The sequence below is a fragment of the Jaculus jaculus genome, chromosome 6 (assembly GCF_020740685.1).
Source record: "Jaculus jaculus isolate mJacJac1 chromosome 6, mJacJac1.mat.Y.cur, whole genome shotgun sequence".
NCBI lineage: Eukaryota > Metazoa > Chordata > Mammalia > Rodentia > Dipodidae > Jaculus > Jaculus jaculus.
The window spans coordinates 66,186,989-66,206,423 of NC_059107.1; the positions used below are offsets into that span (position 1 = coordinate 66,186,989).

At 42.6% G+C, this 19,435-nt stretch overlaps 1 protein-coding gene across 1 annotated transcript in view; it reads right to left on the reverse strand.

The window, feature by feature from the left end:
* Positions 1 to 1,162: 1,162 nt before the first annotated feature.
* The window catches only part of Mxd1 (MAX dimerization protein 1), a 32,394-nt gene continuing 14,121 nt past the window's right edge, over positions 1,163 to 19,435 (reverse strand). The window contains exons 4-6 of the mRNA XM_004668320.3: positions 5,959 to 6,073; positions 4,217 to 4,376; positions 1,163 to 4,009 (exon numbers count right to left, since the gene is read on the reverse strand). Of these exons, the coding sequence (XP_004668377.1) occupies positions 3,822 to 4,009; positions 4,217 to 4,376; positions 5,959 to 6,073 (463 nt within the window). The 3' untranslated portion in view covers positions 1,163 to 3,821. The remainder of the gene's footprint in view (positions 4,010 to 4,216; positions 4,377 to 5,958; positions 6,074 to 19,435) is intronic.

Genomic DNA, 19,435 nt, shown 5'->3' on the forward strand with positions numbered 1-19,435 from the left:
ATAACCCAGCATCTTTGGAACCAAAACATCCTAAAGCCTACAACTTGTCTCATCATAGGAAAACAGTTGGTTAAAAGGTCTCAGGCTATCTTCCCCCAGAAAAGACTAGGTTGGGAGTAGCCAGCTACTCAAAGATTCTGCCTCAATCAGAGAGACAATTAATATGAAACTGCCTATGAGCTTTTTAGTACCTGGTGTCCAACACTCAGGGGCAACAAAGCAAGAAGACAAAGAAAGGAAAGTAAGGGAGAAACAGAAAAGCATGATGGTACTCTTGCCAATACAATATGGTAAAAAAAAAAACCCCACAAATGTACGTCTGTATCTACTTTTCAAAAATAAGTTCTCTCTTGAAGGGATATGGAAGACATTAAGAGGAACAAAGTCCACAAAACCCATCATATCAAGCCCCAAGATATTGCTAGAAGGTTGTTTTGAGCATTATATCCCCTTTCAGTGTCATGTTCTCAGACCTCAGGATTTGCCCTTGACCAAATCAGAGATGGAGAGAAAGGCACACTGGAAACCCCAGGAGGATCTTGGCTTCAGTTGGACAAAGCAGAAGTTAAAGGGAAAATGCTGCTTTTACGACCAAAACAACAAAACCACTTCAGTGGCTACTTCAGTGCTTGACTCTGAGCGGATGCTAGAATTATTCTAGTTTTGGGTTGACAATAACAATCTAGGCTCTGCTCAACATCATCAATCGATAAACTAACATTAGTCTGCAGAAAACCCAAATCAAAACACCCTGGGTACTCAGCTTCTAGTCAAGTCAGCTGTTTATGGAATGGGACAAGAGACATGTTCTCAGGACATGAAATTAAATTGATGGTGTGTTTTTATTTTCCCACTTGCATCATGTTGGTGCACATGAGTGCAGTTTAGATATTTTTGGTTTTTGAGGGAGGGTCTCCCTTTAGCTGAAGCTGACCTGGAATTCACTAGGTAGTCTCATGCTGGCCTTGAACTCACAGCAATCCTCCTACCTCTGGGATTAAAGGGGTGCACCACCATGCCTGGCAATTTTAGCTTTTTAAAGAGAACTTTTATAGCACCTGGGAGGCAGAGGTAGGTGGATCACTGTGAGTTCAAGACCATCATAAGACTACCTAGTGAATTCCAGGTCAGCTTGGGCTAGAGTGAGAACCTTTTTCAGAAAAAAAAAAAAAAAACCCAAACTTTCAAATAAAACTATGTGTGCTTGTATTTCTACACATGTATATTTATATACAATTGTCGAAGTAAGGCTGGGGCTTATGTTTTTGCCCATCCTCTCTTCCTAACAACCCTAAGAGAAAGATTTTCTTTTTTGTTTGTTTGTTCTAAGTTAGGGTCTCACTCTAGCCCAAACTGACATGGGACTCTGTAATCCTAGGCTGGCTTCAAACTCAGAAATCCTCTCCTACCTCTGCTTCCTGAGTGCTGGAATAAGGGGTGTGTCCCAAGTCTGGCAGATTTTTTTGTTTGCTTAAGAAAACCTAAACAACCAAAAAGATAATGTCTTGGCACTCATGCTGGTGATCAATGAAGGACAGGAGCCAGCTGTCTTGGGTGCAGGTGGTTACAGGGTTGGTTAGAGAAAGAAGCCTGCTTATAAGCACATGGACTTTGGCTTACCTCAAACTTTCAAAGCAGTGGTGGTCAGTTTATTACAAGTGCATTAAAAGCAGAAGAGGTCTAGCAGGCTCCATATGTACATGCAATCAGGTTAAAAAGGACCAGACAAACAGGGCCAAGATCAAGTAATTACTGCTTTATATTGGGACATGACACTTCATATTTCAACCAAAAGACAAAAATGCAGTTTAACTCAAAGGTACAACAATTAAAACATAGAAAATAATAGCAACTCTCAGATACCTTATTTCTAAATGAAATAAACATGTATACAAATTTTGTTCCCTTCCTTCCCCCAGTACAAGCCTATCAGCTTCTGCCAGTCTTGAGTTTTCAATGCTGTGTAGCATCCAGCATCGTGGGCTTGTGAGGCGCTTGGATGTAGCAATTAAATATAATGCTTCAGAGGTTGAGCAAATGGCATTAGGAAGGTACCTCAAAGTGCAGATGTATCTTCTTTACACACCATACAGGTTTAGCTGGCTCTGTGACTATGCTAAACTTAGGAAGTGGGCTTTCAGAATGTGAAAGGCATACAAGCTATATTTCAGTGCAAATCTTCAGCAGGTAATTGGAATGGATGCCAACAATTAAAAAGGAAAATCCTGTGTCACCTTTCCTTTCCTCAACGAAAGTTGAAATGGAAGAGAGAAAAAAAAAAACAAACGAGAATGAAGCAAACTGAATTATAGATTACCTTGGAGTCATTTAGGGATCCACGACTTCCAACATAAAAATTTTAGTACATTAAAAAATTATTAAAGAAAACCATGGATGTGATGATCTTGAATTGAGAAGTCTTCGAGGGAGAATAAGACAATGTGCAGTGGGTCTGAGGAGTGGTGAGGGTGTGGAGTGCTGTGACTGTAGAGAGGCTGCTGAGCAGTGGAGTCTTTAGGCTGCAGTGTATCTGTGTATTTTAGGAATGTTCCATTGCTTTGTGACACTCTGCCTCAGCATCACAGGTTTTATAAATGGTTCATAATCAATGAAAAAGATTCACAAAGGCTGAAAAGATCCAGACCTCAAAAATATTAAGAAGAATTGAACCAACTTTGTAGGTACCTATGTACAAAGTTTCTAGAACATCTATAAAAGCACAAAGTCGTAAGAATTTATTTTTCATTACATTAGTTTATATAAAATGAATAAATAGTATTTATAGATTTCATGTGTCTTATGTACATATGCATGTGCTCTGATTTGGCTTAAATAAAACTGCTACAAAGTGGAAAACCACTTAAGGGGGAGATCATAACCAAAGTGAAATCACTGACCCAAAAGTCTCTCTAAGGAAGGTTCTGGGTATATAAATCCAGCTGGTTAGGGCTCAGGTGACACCAAATAGCCCCTCCAGCAGAAGAGGGGCCCATTTCTCTCACTAGTGGTGGCTATTAGCTCAGCCAGGACAGGAGCTCAATTATTGCTGAAAAGTTAAGACAGGAACAGAGATTAGAATGGGACCAAATGTTGTTCATTTTGGGGTGGGGGGAAGAAGCATAATCATTTTTATGTGGAAAATGGAGATCTCATTTATCTCTGAGGTAGGAAAAAGGTTCCAGACACAAGGAGCATTGACAAACTTTAGACAGAAGTGCACTCAGGCTTCTATCAAGTTGGGCAACCCCAAAGATAGGTTGTTAGGTGTCTGTTTTAGAGTAGGGAGGGCCGGGCTGTGGACTGCATGGAAGGGTGTTTTCTGAAGGTAATCCCAACTTCCTTGCCAGGCAAGGCTGTGGTAAGTGCTCTTCAATTTGCTTTCAAAGCTTCCTTCGGAGTTTTGAGATCCAGATCTTGACATAAGTTTGTTGTCTCTTTCAGTTTCCTATGCACAAGTCATACTTGGACTTTTCTCCTAGTCAAGTAACACTGAAAACCAAAGATCTTAAGAAAGGGATGGTCAGTTGCAGAAGGGCAGTAAAGAGGGGGACGTTGCTGAGATGTGAACATTGCTGATGCGGGCTAAGAATTTGTGGGTGCTTTGAATTGACTGGAATGTAGTACAGTTTCTCAGAGTCAACTTTTATGGAGAGAGAGAGAAGCTACTGATCGCACTCAGAAACCCACAATCCTATGCACTTCCTGGAAAATTGGAAAGAGCTGAATTTGGTAAAGGTGATACATGAAGTTTGTGTGCAAGGGTGTCGTGGGCAATACACTACCTAGTCAGATCCCACAGCGAGTGCCAGCAGGAGCCTCTCCTATAGCCCAAGGCACTCCTTGCGACTGTCCTGTAGTTTTACTCTCTTGAGGCCGGCACTGGAGTAACCCTCGTCACTGCCAAGGCTCTGTGTACTGCTGCGCTCATCAGAGTCGCTCACGCTGCTGCTGCTCCAGTCCAAGTCCCCTGTGAGGTAGTCTGTGCTCTCCACATCCACATCGAGCTCCTCTGTGGGATGGGACACACACATGGGTGAAGGCCACCTTCCCAGAGTGTGCAGCCCTATCAGAGCCCCCCATAGCCCTTTCTCAGACACTAGCTCATGGAGAGGACCAACACCAGCATCCTGCCACTCAGCTTTCCCATGGCCCAGGCCCTTCCTGATCTCCTTTCCTGCTGGTTCTGCCTCCATCCCCTTGGCGGGTAGGGGCTCACCCCTGTCCGAATCAGAGCGCTCCGAGGAGACAGCAGAGCCAACGCTGTCCATGCGCACCCGCTCCACACCCAGCCGCTCCAGCTGCCTCTTCAGGTGTCGTTGCTCCCGCTGCAGCTGGTCAATTTGGTGGACGGCCTTTAGATCACAATCTTCAAGTTTCTGTAAGTCAAAGGGGTGGTTGTAGGGCCCTCAAGGATTTTATAAATGGGCAAAGACCCTACTACTGCCCTTCCAGCTGTCCTCAGAGGCCATTTGGTGGGTTATTCTTCTCTCTGACAGTGAGTTGGTTGCTAGTCACAGAGGTATGCAGTGAGTCTGTCTAGATCCTTGACCACACAACCCCACCTAAAAATCTGGTTTTTTGTTTTTTTTTTTGTCTGTAGTGACCTGAACACCATGTCTCTCTGATCTAGAAAACCACATGAGCTACAAGACACTTCTATTTAACATTATGTTCATGCTAGGACATATTCCAGTCACATAAGCATGGTTGTGTCATACTAAATCCCGATTAACATCTGTTGTTAGCAGGAAGCAAGTTCTTTTTAAAGTTCTGACTCCAAATTGTCCAGCAGAAGACTTTTCCATGGATGACTTATTTTTACAAATCTGCCCTTTAGCTTCTCACATTTTTCAGATAATTAAGACGGATGTTTAATTTTAGCTACTCTTCTTTCAACAGAGGCTCTTTTCTTCCCAGAACTGTTGTGCATGCAGGCTATTAAACATCAGTAAAGTGTTGTTTGTCCAACTAATATATGGCTGTGGTTCTCAGAAATACAAGCTGGACACAGAGGGTCCATTCTGGGCCACAGATGTGCACAAAGACCTGATCCCCATCTTGTGAGTATACAGTTTAATCATGAGATACCCAACAGTCACATAGTCCACTGCCAAGGTATACTGTGTCAGGTACTGAGGCTGAGACACCCATAACAATACCACCCACCATAGGAAGCAGATAACCACAAATTGGCTAAGGTTGCTCAGGTTTTGAGCTAGTGAGCCTTGAAAGCGAAGGGAGGTTCACCAAATGGAGAAGAGAGGTCTGGTATAGTATAGAGAGCAACACATAGAAAAGTAACAGCAGGGACTGAGGAGATGGCTCAGTGGTTAAGGCGTTTGCCTTAAAGCTTAAGGACCCAGGTTTGATTCCTCAGTACCCACCCACGTAATCCAGATGCACAAGGTAATGCATATGTCTGGAGTTCATTTGCAGTGGCTAGAGGCCCTGGCACACCCATTCTCTATCTTCCTTCTCTCTAAAATATATAAATAATTTTTTTTTTTTAAATAAGAGCAAAGGACCAAAAGAGGCCTATAGCCAGACACTGCAGCAAAGGCCAAGGAGCCTGAGTCAGTGACCTGTGAACCCTAGCTTAGGCTTTTGTTTTCAGAACGCACCATACTGGGGGTGGAGGCAGAGTGTGGCAAAGACTGAGGGAGTATAGCTCACTTGGCAATGGTGGGGTGCTGGTAGACAGATTGGGTTTTCAATCACTGAGGTCTTGGTGATGGTTGGACACATCTGTCTGAGCCACAGGAGCTCTAGTCCTAAGGTTTTGGTTTTTGTGATCACATAGAAAGGGTCTGGTCCAGAGCAGGTGAGAAGAAATGGTGAGAAGTGATAGAGGTAGAGTGATAGAAGTGGTAGAGGAGACACTCTGGTTTGTCCTTCTTCGCAACTAAAAAACCCTTCCCAGGTGGGAAGCAACAAAGCATCAAGCCAAGGTACACTTACCTTTATGTGCAACTTGGCTTTGGTTAACAAACTCAGTGTGGTGTGTCGGCTTGACTCAGGCCCCAGGGGCACCAACCCCTTCAATTTCTCCAGGCACAAACGAAGGTGAGCACGTCTGCAGAAACAGAGTAACAGTAGCAAGTGAGAATCCTCAGGATGGTCCTGAGAGTGTGGGGCCGTCTAGGCCAATGATGGTAAGTGCCATCACCATGTGAAGCCAGGCATCTCTGTTCGGAACTAACATACAGCAAAATCCAGAGTTTCACTTTTTATTTTTTTATTTTTATTTTTTGAGGTAGGGTCTTGCTGTAGCCCATGCAGACCTGGAATTCACTATGTGCTCTCAGGCTCGCCTTGAAATGATAGTAATTCTCCTACCTGAGCCTCCTGAGTGCTGGCATTAAAGGCATGTGCCACTACACCTAACCTAAAATCCAGAGTTTCGAAGATAAGTCAGGGTAGGGAATATAATCTGCTCTCATTACACTTTATCAGGTTCTCTCCAGGTTTCTGGGCTACACTGTGATTCATAGAACATCCATATTAGAAAACAATGACATGTCCCATACTTCCCTTTCTCTTTTCACAAATAGCAGGTAGAAATAACCCACATGCCCTCTATAAGGAACTGGTTAAATAAATCATGGTATATCCATATAGGGGAGGACTGTGTAGTTATAAAAACAAGACAGAGAATATGATCTATGGACTTTGGGCAATGATCTCCCAGACATGTTAAGTGACAAAAAAGCAAGCTATCAAACTGTGCACAATACCTCTGGATAAAAATGAATGGAAACTGGGCATGGTGGCACATGCCTTTAATCCCAGCACTCAAGAGGCAGAATTAGGAGGATCACTATGAGTTTGAGGCCAATTTGAGACTGCACAGTAAATTCCAGGTCAGCCTGGGCTACAGCAAGACCCTACCTTGAAAACAAAACAAACAAAAAAGAAAGAAAGAAAGAAAAAAGAGCCAGGAATGGTGGTGCATGCCTTTAATCCCAGAACTTGGGAGGCAGAGGTAGGAGGTTTGCTGTGAGTTCAAGGCTACCCTGAGGTTGCATAGTGAATTTCAGGTCAGCCTGGGCTAGAGTGAGACCCTATCTCAAAAAAACCAAAAAGAAAAAAATAGAGAGGAAAAGGAGACTATATTCCTGTTTTTCTTGTACGTACACAGTTTGAGATGGTTCTTAAAAAATGAATGGTAGGGCTGTAGAGATGGCTTAGCGGTTAAGCGCTTGCCTGTGAAGCCTAAGGACCCCGGTTCGAGGCTCGGTTCCCCAGGTCCCACGTTAGCCAGATGCACAAGGGGGCGCACGCGTCTGGAGTTCGTCTGCAGAGGCTGGAAGCCCTGGCGCGCCCATTCTCTCTCTCTCCCTCTGTCTGTCTTTCTCTTTGTGTCTGTTGCTCTCAAATAAATAAATTAAAAAAAAAATGAATGGTAGTCACTGGATGGAGAGAAGACATGACACAAACAGATAAGGAAGGAAGGGAGGGATATTTTTACTAAATTTTTACATGTTCTGGGTTTTCAACTGTGTAAGTCTACTGCTATTTAAAAAATTAAAATACATTTTACTTTTTAAACTTTTTGTTTGTTTGTTTTGTTTTTTTCAAGGTAGGGTCTCACTCTAGCCCTGGCTGGCCTGGAATTCAGTCTATATTCGCAGGGTGGCCTTGAACTCATGGTGATCCTTCTACCTCTGCCTCCCAAGTGCGAGTGCTGGGATTAAAGGTGTGCGCCACCACACCTGGCTTCAAATACATTTAAACAACAAATACATTAAAAAAAAACAGGTGGGAAGGTATGCCATGGACACTACTATGCTAACAGACATGCTAAACAGCTGGGGGAAACACGTCTGTCTCAAGTGTGAATGACTCACATGGGACAGAGTAGGAGAAGGGCAAGGGCTGATGAAGCTACCCATAATTTTAGAAATTTACACTTCAATGAAACCCTGGACTTTACTATAGAACCTAGTTGATTCCATGAGTGTGAACCAGCCAAGTTTCAGAGTTTCTGCATGAGCCTGCTGCCTCCTTAACATCTCAAGCCATTCCAGCTTACAGGGCTTCCTCCACTCCATCCTCTAAGCACTGTCTCCCTGATCCTGGGACGTTTACTGTGTGCATTCCTTGGTATTTGCTACCTAGCCCTTCTCTGCAAACTCCTGGAAAAGCTGAGGCAGCAGGTTAATTGCTGCTGCATATTCATGCTTAATAAATGTTTGCTGGCAGACAGTTGTCATTTGTCCAACTAGACTTTAAGCTTCTATGACAGAGTCTATATATCACCAGGTCATTGTACATGTGGCAGTTTGTGCTCTTGGGGCTTTGGATAGTGTCCATCTCCACACACAGCTACCTGGGTGGAGCTACTTAGAGCTCAGGTAGCTACCATCCAGCTGAATGGTTCAGCAGCACAACATCTCTCTGGTTGACCCTTCTGTCTTAAGGATATTACTGTATCAATGAAAGTGGGAATGCAGACTGAAAGAATAGTACCATATCAGAAAGGTGTGGGACAGGGGAAAGGTAGACTACAGACTAGGTCATTCCTCACTATGACTTGGGGAAGTCTCTTGAGGAATCCCTATGAAATGCTGCTTAGACCTCACTCAAGAGTACCCACCCCCATCTGGAGCATGGAAAAACTGTCACAACTGCTCAAGGGCCTCTCAGCACTGACAGGTTCAAGGAGATCAACAGCCATGATTTTTGAGCTGGGTAGATGAAAAGGCACAGTGCTTTACCATTTTATAATGCCCACTTGCTGTGAAGACCTGTCCACATGGAAGACCTATACGCAAGGATTTACAATAGTACTACCAGGTTGTGGGGAACAGGGCGCTGAAGCTTTGTGCAATGCTCCATGGAATATTTTCTTCAGAACAGAAAATGCTACTATAAACACTAGGGGATGTGAGCAAAGCACCATGATATGTATATATTAAAATGCCATAACAAAGCCCATTATCTTGTACATTAAAAGATAGTAAAAAAGCAACTATTAGAAAGTATAATTTGTCACATATATATTTTATACGTGATGTATTCTCTCTAACCTCTCTCTCACTCTAAAGTTTGTAGACTAATTTTCAAATTAGGAGATAATGTTTTAAAGTAAACATTCTATGTAGACGTTTATGAAAGCAGTTTGTCATCTGCAAAAACAGCATGACTCAGAGCTGTGTCACACCAGCCCTCATATGATGTGGCCACATACAGACAGGAGGTACTGGCTCATTAGGAAGTTTGTCTACTGATAAAAATATAATAAAGTCATTTGCTGATGCATCGTCATTTCTAGTTGACAAGGGCACAGCCAAAAAAAAAAAAAAAAAAAAGAAACAACTTACTCTTTTCACTACCCCAATGTGAGTTTACAGAGAATACTTCCAGTGTGAAAATAGAAATAAGCTTTATGGGTAATGAAAGTGAGAGCAATATTTGTTCATTCAGGTTTCTTTTGTTTCAAGGCAGGGTCTCACTCTAGCCCAGGCTGGCCTCGAACTCACAGCAATCCTCAACCTTTGCTTCCTGAGTCCTGGAATTAAAGGCATGTGCCACCTTGCTTGGCCAGTACTTTTTTTTTTTTTTTAAGTTTATATGCGAGGGAGGCAGGGAGAAAGAAGAAAGAATGGGGACACCAGAGCTTCTTGCCACTGCACCAAACTCCAGACACATGTGCCACTTTGTGTATCTGGCTTTACATGGGACTGGGGAATCGAACCCAGGCTTTCAGGCTTTGCAAGCAAACACCTCTAACCACTGATCTATCTCTTTAGCCCTAAATTTTGTTTTGTTTTATTTTCTCATTATAGCCCACTTTGTAGAGAGTGGAATGCATGCTGTGCTCCAGGATGGCTTCAAACTCACAGCAACCCTCCTACCTCTGCCTCCTGAGTGCTGGGATTAAAGGTGTGTGACACCATGCTTAGCAGAGCCAGTATTTGGCATAATGCTTTCCTATCAGCACAGGAGATGGGGCCAGACCACTCTTGGCAACAGAAGGAAGACTATCCAACAAAGGTATAAAAGGAAGAGATCCAAGAGATGGGTCAGACTGGGCTGCTGGGTGCAAAGCCCCTGCTAGCTCCCAGGGAAAATAGACATTGGACAGGGGTGAGAAGGGAGCAGAGGCAGGTGCTTGTTTGTTTGTGTGGACCTGAAAGTCCTCAGGCTGCTCAGAGCTGGACAGAAAGTTCCAGGGTCAAAGACAGACAGACAGACACACCCACACACAGAGAATCAAGGGTTCTCAATGAGCCCTCCCCTTAGTTGGCCTAGCCCCTCCCATGGGGATATGTTTGCAGATGTGGTGTGTGGGACACTTCATATATATTTGCCAAGCAACAGGCACTAGAGAAGGCTAATACAAATACAACCAGATACAGAAGTTAGCTTTGAGTATCTGCAAAAATCCAGATTCTAGGGCTGGAGGAATGGCTTAGCAATTAAAGCACTTGCCTGCAAAGCCAAAGGACCCAGGTTCAATTCCCCAGGGCCCACATAAGCTGGATGCACAAGGTGGGACATGCGTCTGGAGTTCATTTGCAGCAGCTGAAGGCCCTGGTGTGCCCATTCTCTCCCTCCCTCCCTCTCTCAAATAAATAAAATAAGTTAAAAATAAAATCCAGACTCTAGTCCTAGTCTGGTAGAACTAGATCAAAAAAACTAAAAGGCCAGTGTGATGACTCACACCTTTAATCCAAGCACTCAGGAGGCAGAAGTGAGAGGACTGCCTTGAGTTCAAGGTCACCCTGAGACTACAGAGTGAAGTCCAAGTCAGCCTGGGCTATAGCAAGACCCTACCTTGAGAAAAAAAAAAAAAAAAAAAAACAGAAAAACTGACTCCTTCCTGAGCCATATGATTTGTACTTCGCTTATGAATTGTGACTACTAACCACTAGCTCTCTAGAAACTCACTTTAATTAGCATGTATGCTTGAGTCTGTGGGTGCATACTGAAGCAACACTTTCACCTGAATTACAATCAATGCCGATTTAGCAGTACCCTATGCCTAAGTAATTCACTCAAATATAAACCACAGACCCTCTGCAGTAAACACAAGTTTTCCATGCTTTATTTTATTACTTCTTACATTCTGCGTCTGCCAGGCACCACATAGCCCAGTAACTGTACGGTGGAGAAGAGTAAAGGTCTGGGATCCTGGCTTTGCTACTTACTCCATGTATAACCTGGAACAAGCTACTTAACTATGTGTAGCCTCAGTTTCCTCACCTGTAGTGTGAGGGTAACAATGTGTACCTGAAAGTCACAGTGTGTATTAACTGCGACAAGGGACAGCTGCCTTAAATCTGACATGGAGTGTGTGTATGGCTGTAGTTACTCTTTCACCCAGTTCCTCTGCACACGGCTAACTGCTGTGGGCAAACAGATGACCATAGCACTGAGATACACTCTAACCAACAGGGAACTAAGAGGCTCCCCATTAGGCAGATAGGATCTATCGGACGAACCCTCAAGGAAATGGGCATCTTTTGTCAATGAGATATTTTTTGTGTGTGTTTGTTTTTAATGCGGTAGGGTCTCCCTCTAGCCCAGGCTGACCTGGAACTTACTCTACAGTTCCTCTTACCTCTTTCTCCCCAGTGCTGAGATTAAAAGCATGTGCCACCACAGACAGCTATCAATGAAATATTTAATGGTTTTTCTATGGGAACATAGGGATTGTTTATGCTAAAGGCACTAGTTTTATACTTTAAAAAAATCAGCAAAGAGGGCTGGAGAGATGGCTTAGCGTTTAAGGTACTTGCTTGCCTATGAAGCCTAAGGACCCAAGTTCAACCCCGCAGAACCCACATAAACCAGATGCACAAGGTAACATGTGCACAAGGTCATGTATGTGCACAAGGTGGCCCATGCATCTGGAGTTCAATTGCAGTGGCTAGAGGCCCTGGCATGCCATTTCTCTCTCATTAAGAAAATAAAAATGCTGGATGTGGTGGCACACGCCTTTAATCCCAGCCCTTGGGAGGCAGAGGGAGAAGGATCACTGTGGGTTTGAGGCCACCCTGAGAATACATAGTGAATTCCAGGTCAGCCTGGGCCAGAGTGAGACCCTACCTCAAAAAATAATAACAATAATAATAATAATAAATAAATAAAAATAATCAACAAAGAAGCCAGGTGTGAAAAGCCTGCCTTGAAAACAGCAAACAAACAAACACCACACAGTTTACAAAACTTGTGAGTGCAAAAGGGTCTCCATCTGAGGCCAGGGCATCACGTGGGAGCCAAGGTGAAGAGGACTTTAGGTGAGGAAGGAGACATGCTTCACTTCCCCAAGGTTCAGACGTCAGTTCCCAAGTGTGTGGGCTTCTCTCCTATACCTCTACTGCAAAGCCAGAGGAAAGGAGAGATAAGAGAGGATGTGTCATATGGCATGGGACATCATATGGTGTAGTATGATACTGTATCACATAGCAGAAAGGAAGGACAACAGAGTTAGGAGCAAACCTTCCATAGTTTGGGATGATTCTGAGAAGAAAACTACAATACATTACTGAAGGGCAAAGGAGAAGTAAAGGCACCAGTGCTCAAGCTGGTCTAAAAAGGTAACACAATTCCAAGAAAACAAAATGCCAAAAATTTTCTTCTTTTAATCTATCCTTCCTTCCTTTCTTTCTTTTTCTCTTTCTCTTTTTTCTTTCTTCCTTTCTCCCTTTCTTTTCTCTCTCTTTCTTTTCTTCCTTTCTCCCTTTCTTCCTTTCTGTCCTTCTTTGTTCCTCTCTCTCTCTCTCTCTCTCTCTCTCTCTCTCTCTCTCTCTTTCTTTCTTTCTTTTCCAAGGTAGGGTCTCACTGTAGCCCCAGGCTGACCTGAAATTCACTATGTAGTCTCAGGTTGGCCTCAAACTCATAGTGATCCTTTTAGACCTCTGCCTCCCAAACACTGGGATTAAAGGCATGCACCATCACACCTGGCAAGTGCCAAAATTTTTGCAAAGAAGAAAAATGAGGAGGAAAGTGCTCTACCAAATATTCAATTGTAATATAAAGTTTCAATAATTAAAAACTGGTTAGTATTTGTACAGAAAGGGACAGACAAAACAAGTGAGCACAATAAAGAGCCTCAGAAAAAGAGCTAAGGAGCTGCAGAAATGGCTCAATGCTAAATGTGCTAGCTTGCAAGATCTGATGGCCCAGGTCCAATTCCCCAGAACCCATGTAAAGCCATGTGCACAAAATGAAACGTGTGTTTGGAACTTGCTTGTAGTAGCGGGAGGCTCCATTGTGCCTATTTCCTTTCTCCCTCCCCCCTCTTTGTCTCTCAAATAAATAAAAGTATTTTTTAAAATATTTTGTTCATTTTTATTTGTTTGAGAGTGACAGAGAGAAAGAGGCAGATAGAAAGAATGGGCACACCAGGGCCTCCAGCCACTGCAATCGAACTCCAGATGCATGCACCCACTTATGTATCTAGCTAACGTGGGTCCTGGGGAATTGAGCCTCAAACCAGTGTCCTTAGGCTTCACAGGCAAGCGCTTAACTGCTAAGCCATCTCTCCAGCCCAATAAAATTATTTTTAAAATTTATTTACTTGAGAGCGACAGTCAGAGAGAGAAAGGCAGAGAGAGAGAGAGGGAGAGTGTGAGAGAATGGGCGCGCCAGGGCCTCCAGCCACTGCAAATGAACTCCAGATGCACGCGCCCTCTTGTGCATCTGGCTAACGTGGGTCCTGGAGAATTGAGCTTCGAACCGGGGTCCTTAGGCTTCACAGGCAAGCGCTTAACCGCTAAGCCATTTCTCCAGCCCTAAAAGTATTTTTTAAAAAGAAAAAAAGATAAAAATAGTTTTGAATTTACCAGACAATGGGCACTTAGCATTGCAAATCTTGGAAGTGGGTGTTCAGGACCAGGCCCAGAAGTGAGAAAGTCACTATCCAAATAAATCCCAACAGACCAAAGATTTAAATATAAAATCCTCACACATCATACCTTCTGTTAGTTTTGTTTCACTCTTCTCAGCCATGCATGATGGAAAGCTATTATTCAAATGAAAAACTGCTACCACTGAAGGCAGCTCTGGACACTCTTCCTGCAAGGGCATTAATGGGTTCTGGACTAAGGTCTGCCCTCCAACCACTCTGAAGGCAGCTCTGTTAGGTTGGCATATGCATAAACTGAGGAACAGATTCATCAAGGAGACTGGATGATACTGTCTTCAGACATGAGCTCCAGAATCCAGTAGTGACCCCAAGGTTCTTCCTGATATAGATAGATACAGTCAAAATTGAAGGTGGTATCACATTAGGTGTGAGCACATGGATACATGTGTGTGCATGCATGCATGTATATGTGCATAAAGCATTACCAGCAATTATGTTTCTTTACTCAAAGTATAACTAAAATTACTTTCATGGCATAATGTGGGACAAAAAAGGATTTTAAGGTCATGGTATAGTGCACAAATGAAATACCTTATTAAGGGGCTGGAGAGATAGCTTTGCAGTTAAGGTGCTTGGCAGCAAAGCAAAAGGACCCATGTTTGATTCCCCAATACCCATATAAAACAAGATGCACAAACTGGTGCATGCATCTGGAGTCCGTTTGCAGTGGCTGGAGACCCTGGCACACTCACTGTATCTATTTCTCTTCTATCTCTTTCTGCTTGCAAATAATTAAGTAAAATATTTTTTACAAACAATACCTTCTTAATATTTTCCTTGTTGAGCCTAAATTAGAAATAGGAAATAATTATGAGTACTTGATAGGAAAAGGGGTAGATATGTAATCAGGTACACAGATGGACATCCTGAGCATACATTTGATTCTTCTACTCTTTCATCCCACAGAGACTCTCAAAGAATTACTGCATGCTATCACCTCCCTCCTACATCTGTTTCCTGCTTTTGAGGCCTTAAAATTTAGAGTGATCAAACATGGAAATAAATTATATAAAATGACTTATCTGAGTTACCTTACAACCAAGACATACATTAGCTCTCACCTAAAGATCTAAATGAGCTCTCTGTCCTCTATCACACATGCTCCTTCTCTTCCTTCATGAACAAGTATCTTGTTATTTTTTTTTTACATTTATTTTATTTTATTTATTTGAGAGTGACATACAAAGAGACACAGAGAGAGAGACACACACAGACAGACAAGAGAATGGGCACACCAGGGCCTCCAGCCTCTGCAAACAAACTCCAGATACATGCACCACCTTGTGCATCTGGCTTGCGTGGGTACTAGGGAATTGAGCCTTGAACCAGGGTCCTTAGGCTTCACAGGCAAGTGCTTAACCTCTAAGCCATTTCTCCAGCCCAACAAGTATCTTGTTTGATGTAAGTCTCCTCAAAGACTTCAAGCTTTTTCTCTTCCTTTCCAAATGGATCATTTCCATTGATCTGTTCATTCACTCATCTTTACACTGTAGACCTCATCTACCTCTTCTGTTTATTTGCTCTCCAAGTAATAGAAGGCAGCAGGTTTCCTGTTTCTTGTTAACTCACTGGAATCCAGAAATAGCAAAGTATACATATACAGATGCTAATTTCAGAGCAGAATGTGGTATCTTTAGTAATTTGTGTTCCTTTTCTTTGAATAAAGCCCTAAAGAATATGATATGCTTGACCTTATTTAGTACTAGTTTTTTATTAAAACTGTGTCTAAGACTATTAGCCCAAACAGAAAGAACAGCTTATTTAACTCTGAGGTTTCATCATTTTTTCTCCTACCTTGGTGTGGACACAAACTTAATTAAATAACATCATAAATCTCACAGAATTAACTGAAGGGTAAACAAAAACAATTTCACATATGGGTACATATAAGCTATATAGTTAGAAAAGGGACTGTGTGGATTAAGAAGAATCAAGTCTTGAGACTGGAGACATGGCTTGGTGGATCTAAAGGTACTTGCTCACAAAGCCTGATAGCCTTGGTTCGATTCCATAGTACCCACATAAAGCCAGATGCACAAATTGGAACATATGCCTGGAGTTCATCTGCAGTGGCAGTTTGCCCTGGTTTTCCCATACTCTCTCTCTTGCAAAAAATTAAATAAAAAAAATTTTTTAAAAAAGAACCAAGTCTTAGGCTAGGTGTGATGATGTGTACCTTTACTTTCAGCATTTGGGGAGGCTGGGTAGGAAGATTGCTGTGAGTTCAAGGCCAGCCTGGGATGGAGTGAAACCCTGCCTTAAAAAAAAAAAAAAAGAATAAAAGAAGATGAAAGGAAGAGAATGAAGGGGGAGGGAAGAAAAGAGGGAGGGGGAAAGAGGGAGGAGGGAGGGGAAAAAGAGGAGAAAGGAGAGGGAGAGGGAAAAGAAGAGAAAGGTGGAAGGAGAGGAGGAAGAGGGAGAGGAGGAGAAGGAACACCACCACCCAATTCTTGATTAGGACTAGAGTCATGGGCTGGAGAGACGGCTCAGTGGTTAAAGCGCTTGCCTGCAAAGCCTAACCACCAGGGTTCAATTCCCCAGTGCTTATATAAAGCCAGATGCACAAAGTAAATCATGCTTTAAGGAGGTAAAGTATTTGCTTCTTTATTCTGAAATAATCTCTAGATATACAATTGTCATAATGATATATTACTAACTTAATTGGGTGTTGAAGATTCTTCACAGCTGTGCCCATAAATCTATGTATAAAATACAAAGTGGATATGCCAAATGAATAATGCATAAATAATAATTGTAGTGACTCCAGTTGGAAGATAAGATAATTTTTACTAAAATATAAAAGTATATACCTCAATAATTCCTTTTCAGAGGACTCCCCTCATTTTTTTCCACATTAGGGTTTCTTTCTAGCCCAGGCTGACCTGGAATTCACTATGTAGTCTCAGGCTGGCCTCAAACTCACAGTGATCGTACCTCTGCTTCCTGAGTACTGGGATTAAAGGTGTGTACCACCACACCTAGCTGAACCCAATTATAAAAACATATTTTATTTGCAAGCAGAGAGATAAAGAAAGGGTGTGCCAGGGCCTCCAGCCACTGCAAAGGAACTCCACAAACATGTACCACTTTGTGCATCTGGCTTTACGTGAGTACCAGGGAATTGAACCCAGTTCCTCAGGCTCTGCCGGCAAGCACCTCAACTGCTGAGTCATCTCTCCAGCTCCTAATTTTTAATATAAAATGTAAAAGAAGTACTAACCCACCCTTTGACAATTTCCATGATGAAAGGTTAGAGAATTCTCCCAGTGCTTCAAGTTGAGGGTTGGAAGTTGATCAAGTAACTGTGTGGCTCTCTTCTCCAAGAACAGATGCCAGCCACTCTAAGGCACAGCACAGGCAAGATGGATTCTAGTAGCCTATTCTTTTCCACACTGTCAGCACAGCCTGGACTTCCACACTGATCCTTGTAGTAACCAGGCTGTGTGTGCCCCTACCCCAGTGGCAACAACTATGGCTTTGTTACAACATCCTAGAATGCAATATGAATGTGGTCAAAGTTATTCTGAAATGGTAAGAGTGATGCAACACATCACAACACAGCCTGCGCAAAAGCACGCAGAGGAATCTCTCCAGGCAGCCACCTAATTTCAGCAAAGCCGGCATACGTAACCATTCCAAAAAACTGGGTGTCTGGTATTAAAGAAGAGGCCAGACCCTTATTTGGAATTAGAGCCCATTCTAGTATGGACTTCTGACCTATTCGCTGTAGCTTACATGTAGTTATCCATCTCTAATAACTGCAGGACTACTGAAAGGCATTTAAACTAGAATAATTCCCAGAAAAAAGAAAGATGTAGTTAAATTATCATTAGTAAGTGGCACATATCAACAATAGATGAAAAGATTTCCTGTATGCTAAAAATATAGCTAATGACAAGGGGAAGCACAATCTAAAACAACATAAGCCCAAGAGTACTTTTTGCAAGAATGTACAAGACTTATAAGGAGATACAACATAACTCAAACTTTGCCTAGAGAGAAAAAAGAGCTCTGAATAAATTAAGACACATAACCAGGTTCTAAATGGAAAGATCTAACATATCAGCATATACTTTTGAAAGTTTTTTTTTTTTGGTTATGTGTGTGTTATATGGTGTGGTGTGTGTATGCATGTGTATGTGAACATGTGGTAACCCATGGACTAGCCTGTGGTGGGGTGTGCTTGCTTGTGGTGGCCACAGCAGAAGTTCAGGTGTCCTGCCCCATCACTTTTGTCTGGAGTCTCCTACTAATACTGGAGATTGCTGTGTTATTCCCTGTTTTATTCTTGGGTTGCTGCTCCCTACGGAACTGGGGTGACAGATGCATGTGGCCATGCCCACCTATTTATGTGGGTCCTGGGGAATCAAACTTGAGCAGTCTCTCAGGCCTCCTCAGACCATCATGCTTGCAACAGGAGTGCTATTAACTGCTAAGTCATTTCTCTAATCCAAATGTTAATTTGTATTGGAATTATGCAATTTCAACTTCTAAAATCCTAAAAAGAATTTGGGGAATGAGGAATTGATAGATTGATTAAAAATTTGTCAGACCTGGGTGTGGTTGTCTACAACTGTAATCCCAACACTTGGGAGGCTGAGGCAGAACTCCAAGTTCAAGGTTAACCTAGGTTACATAGCAAGTTAGAGGCCAACAATATTGGACTGTATCAGTGAAACTTCATCTCAAATAAGGAAAGAAAACCTCCTGGGCTGCAACAAACAGAAAAGAAACATTTATGACTTCTAAAATAAATGAAACACTGACATTGTGTGTCATTCTTGTGAAGGGACAAGGCATAAAACTGTAAGCCTAACAGCCTTTGCTTGAGGGATTAAATTTCTTTTTCCTTTGCAGTGCTAGGGATTGAATCTGGTGTACATTAGTGAAACACTTTACTATGGAGCTATACCCACAGCCTGAAGGGATAAAATTTTAACAACATAAACAAGTACTAAGGGCTGGAGAGATGGCTTAGCAGTTAAGGCGCATGCCTATGAAGCCTAAGGTCCCAGGTTCTATTCTCCAGGTCCCACATAAGCCAGATGCACATGGTGGTGCATGCATTTGAAGTTAGTTTGCAGGGGCTAGAGACCCTGCAGTGCCCATTCTCTTTCTCTCTCTCATGCGCTCTCCCTCCCTCCCTCCATCTCTAATAAATAAACAAAATAAACCAACCTTAAAAAAGATTAAAAAAAAAAAAGCTTGAGAGAAGAACTGGAAGGTTTTCAGTAAAAAATCTGTGAAACACTGCTTTACAGTTTGCTGAAGGGCAGATATAAAAGAGAAAATCTAAAGGGAAGTCATGGCTGGCCACCTGAAGAAGATACTTCTGGTTTCTACTCATGATACATATATCCATAACACACAAAGGCACTCTGACTTAAAACATGGTCAGTCACATCACAGGATAATCAGAAGGAAAGAGGTGTGGGGAGAGAAAGGCACAACATCACACAGCCATACACACACACACACACTCGCACATCCTCACGAATGCCCCCGCACCCAACACAGTCTCATACATCCGAGTTCCATAAAGGAACAAAGCTACGTGTG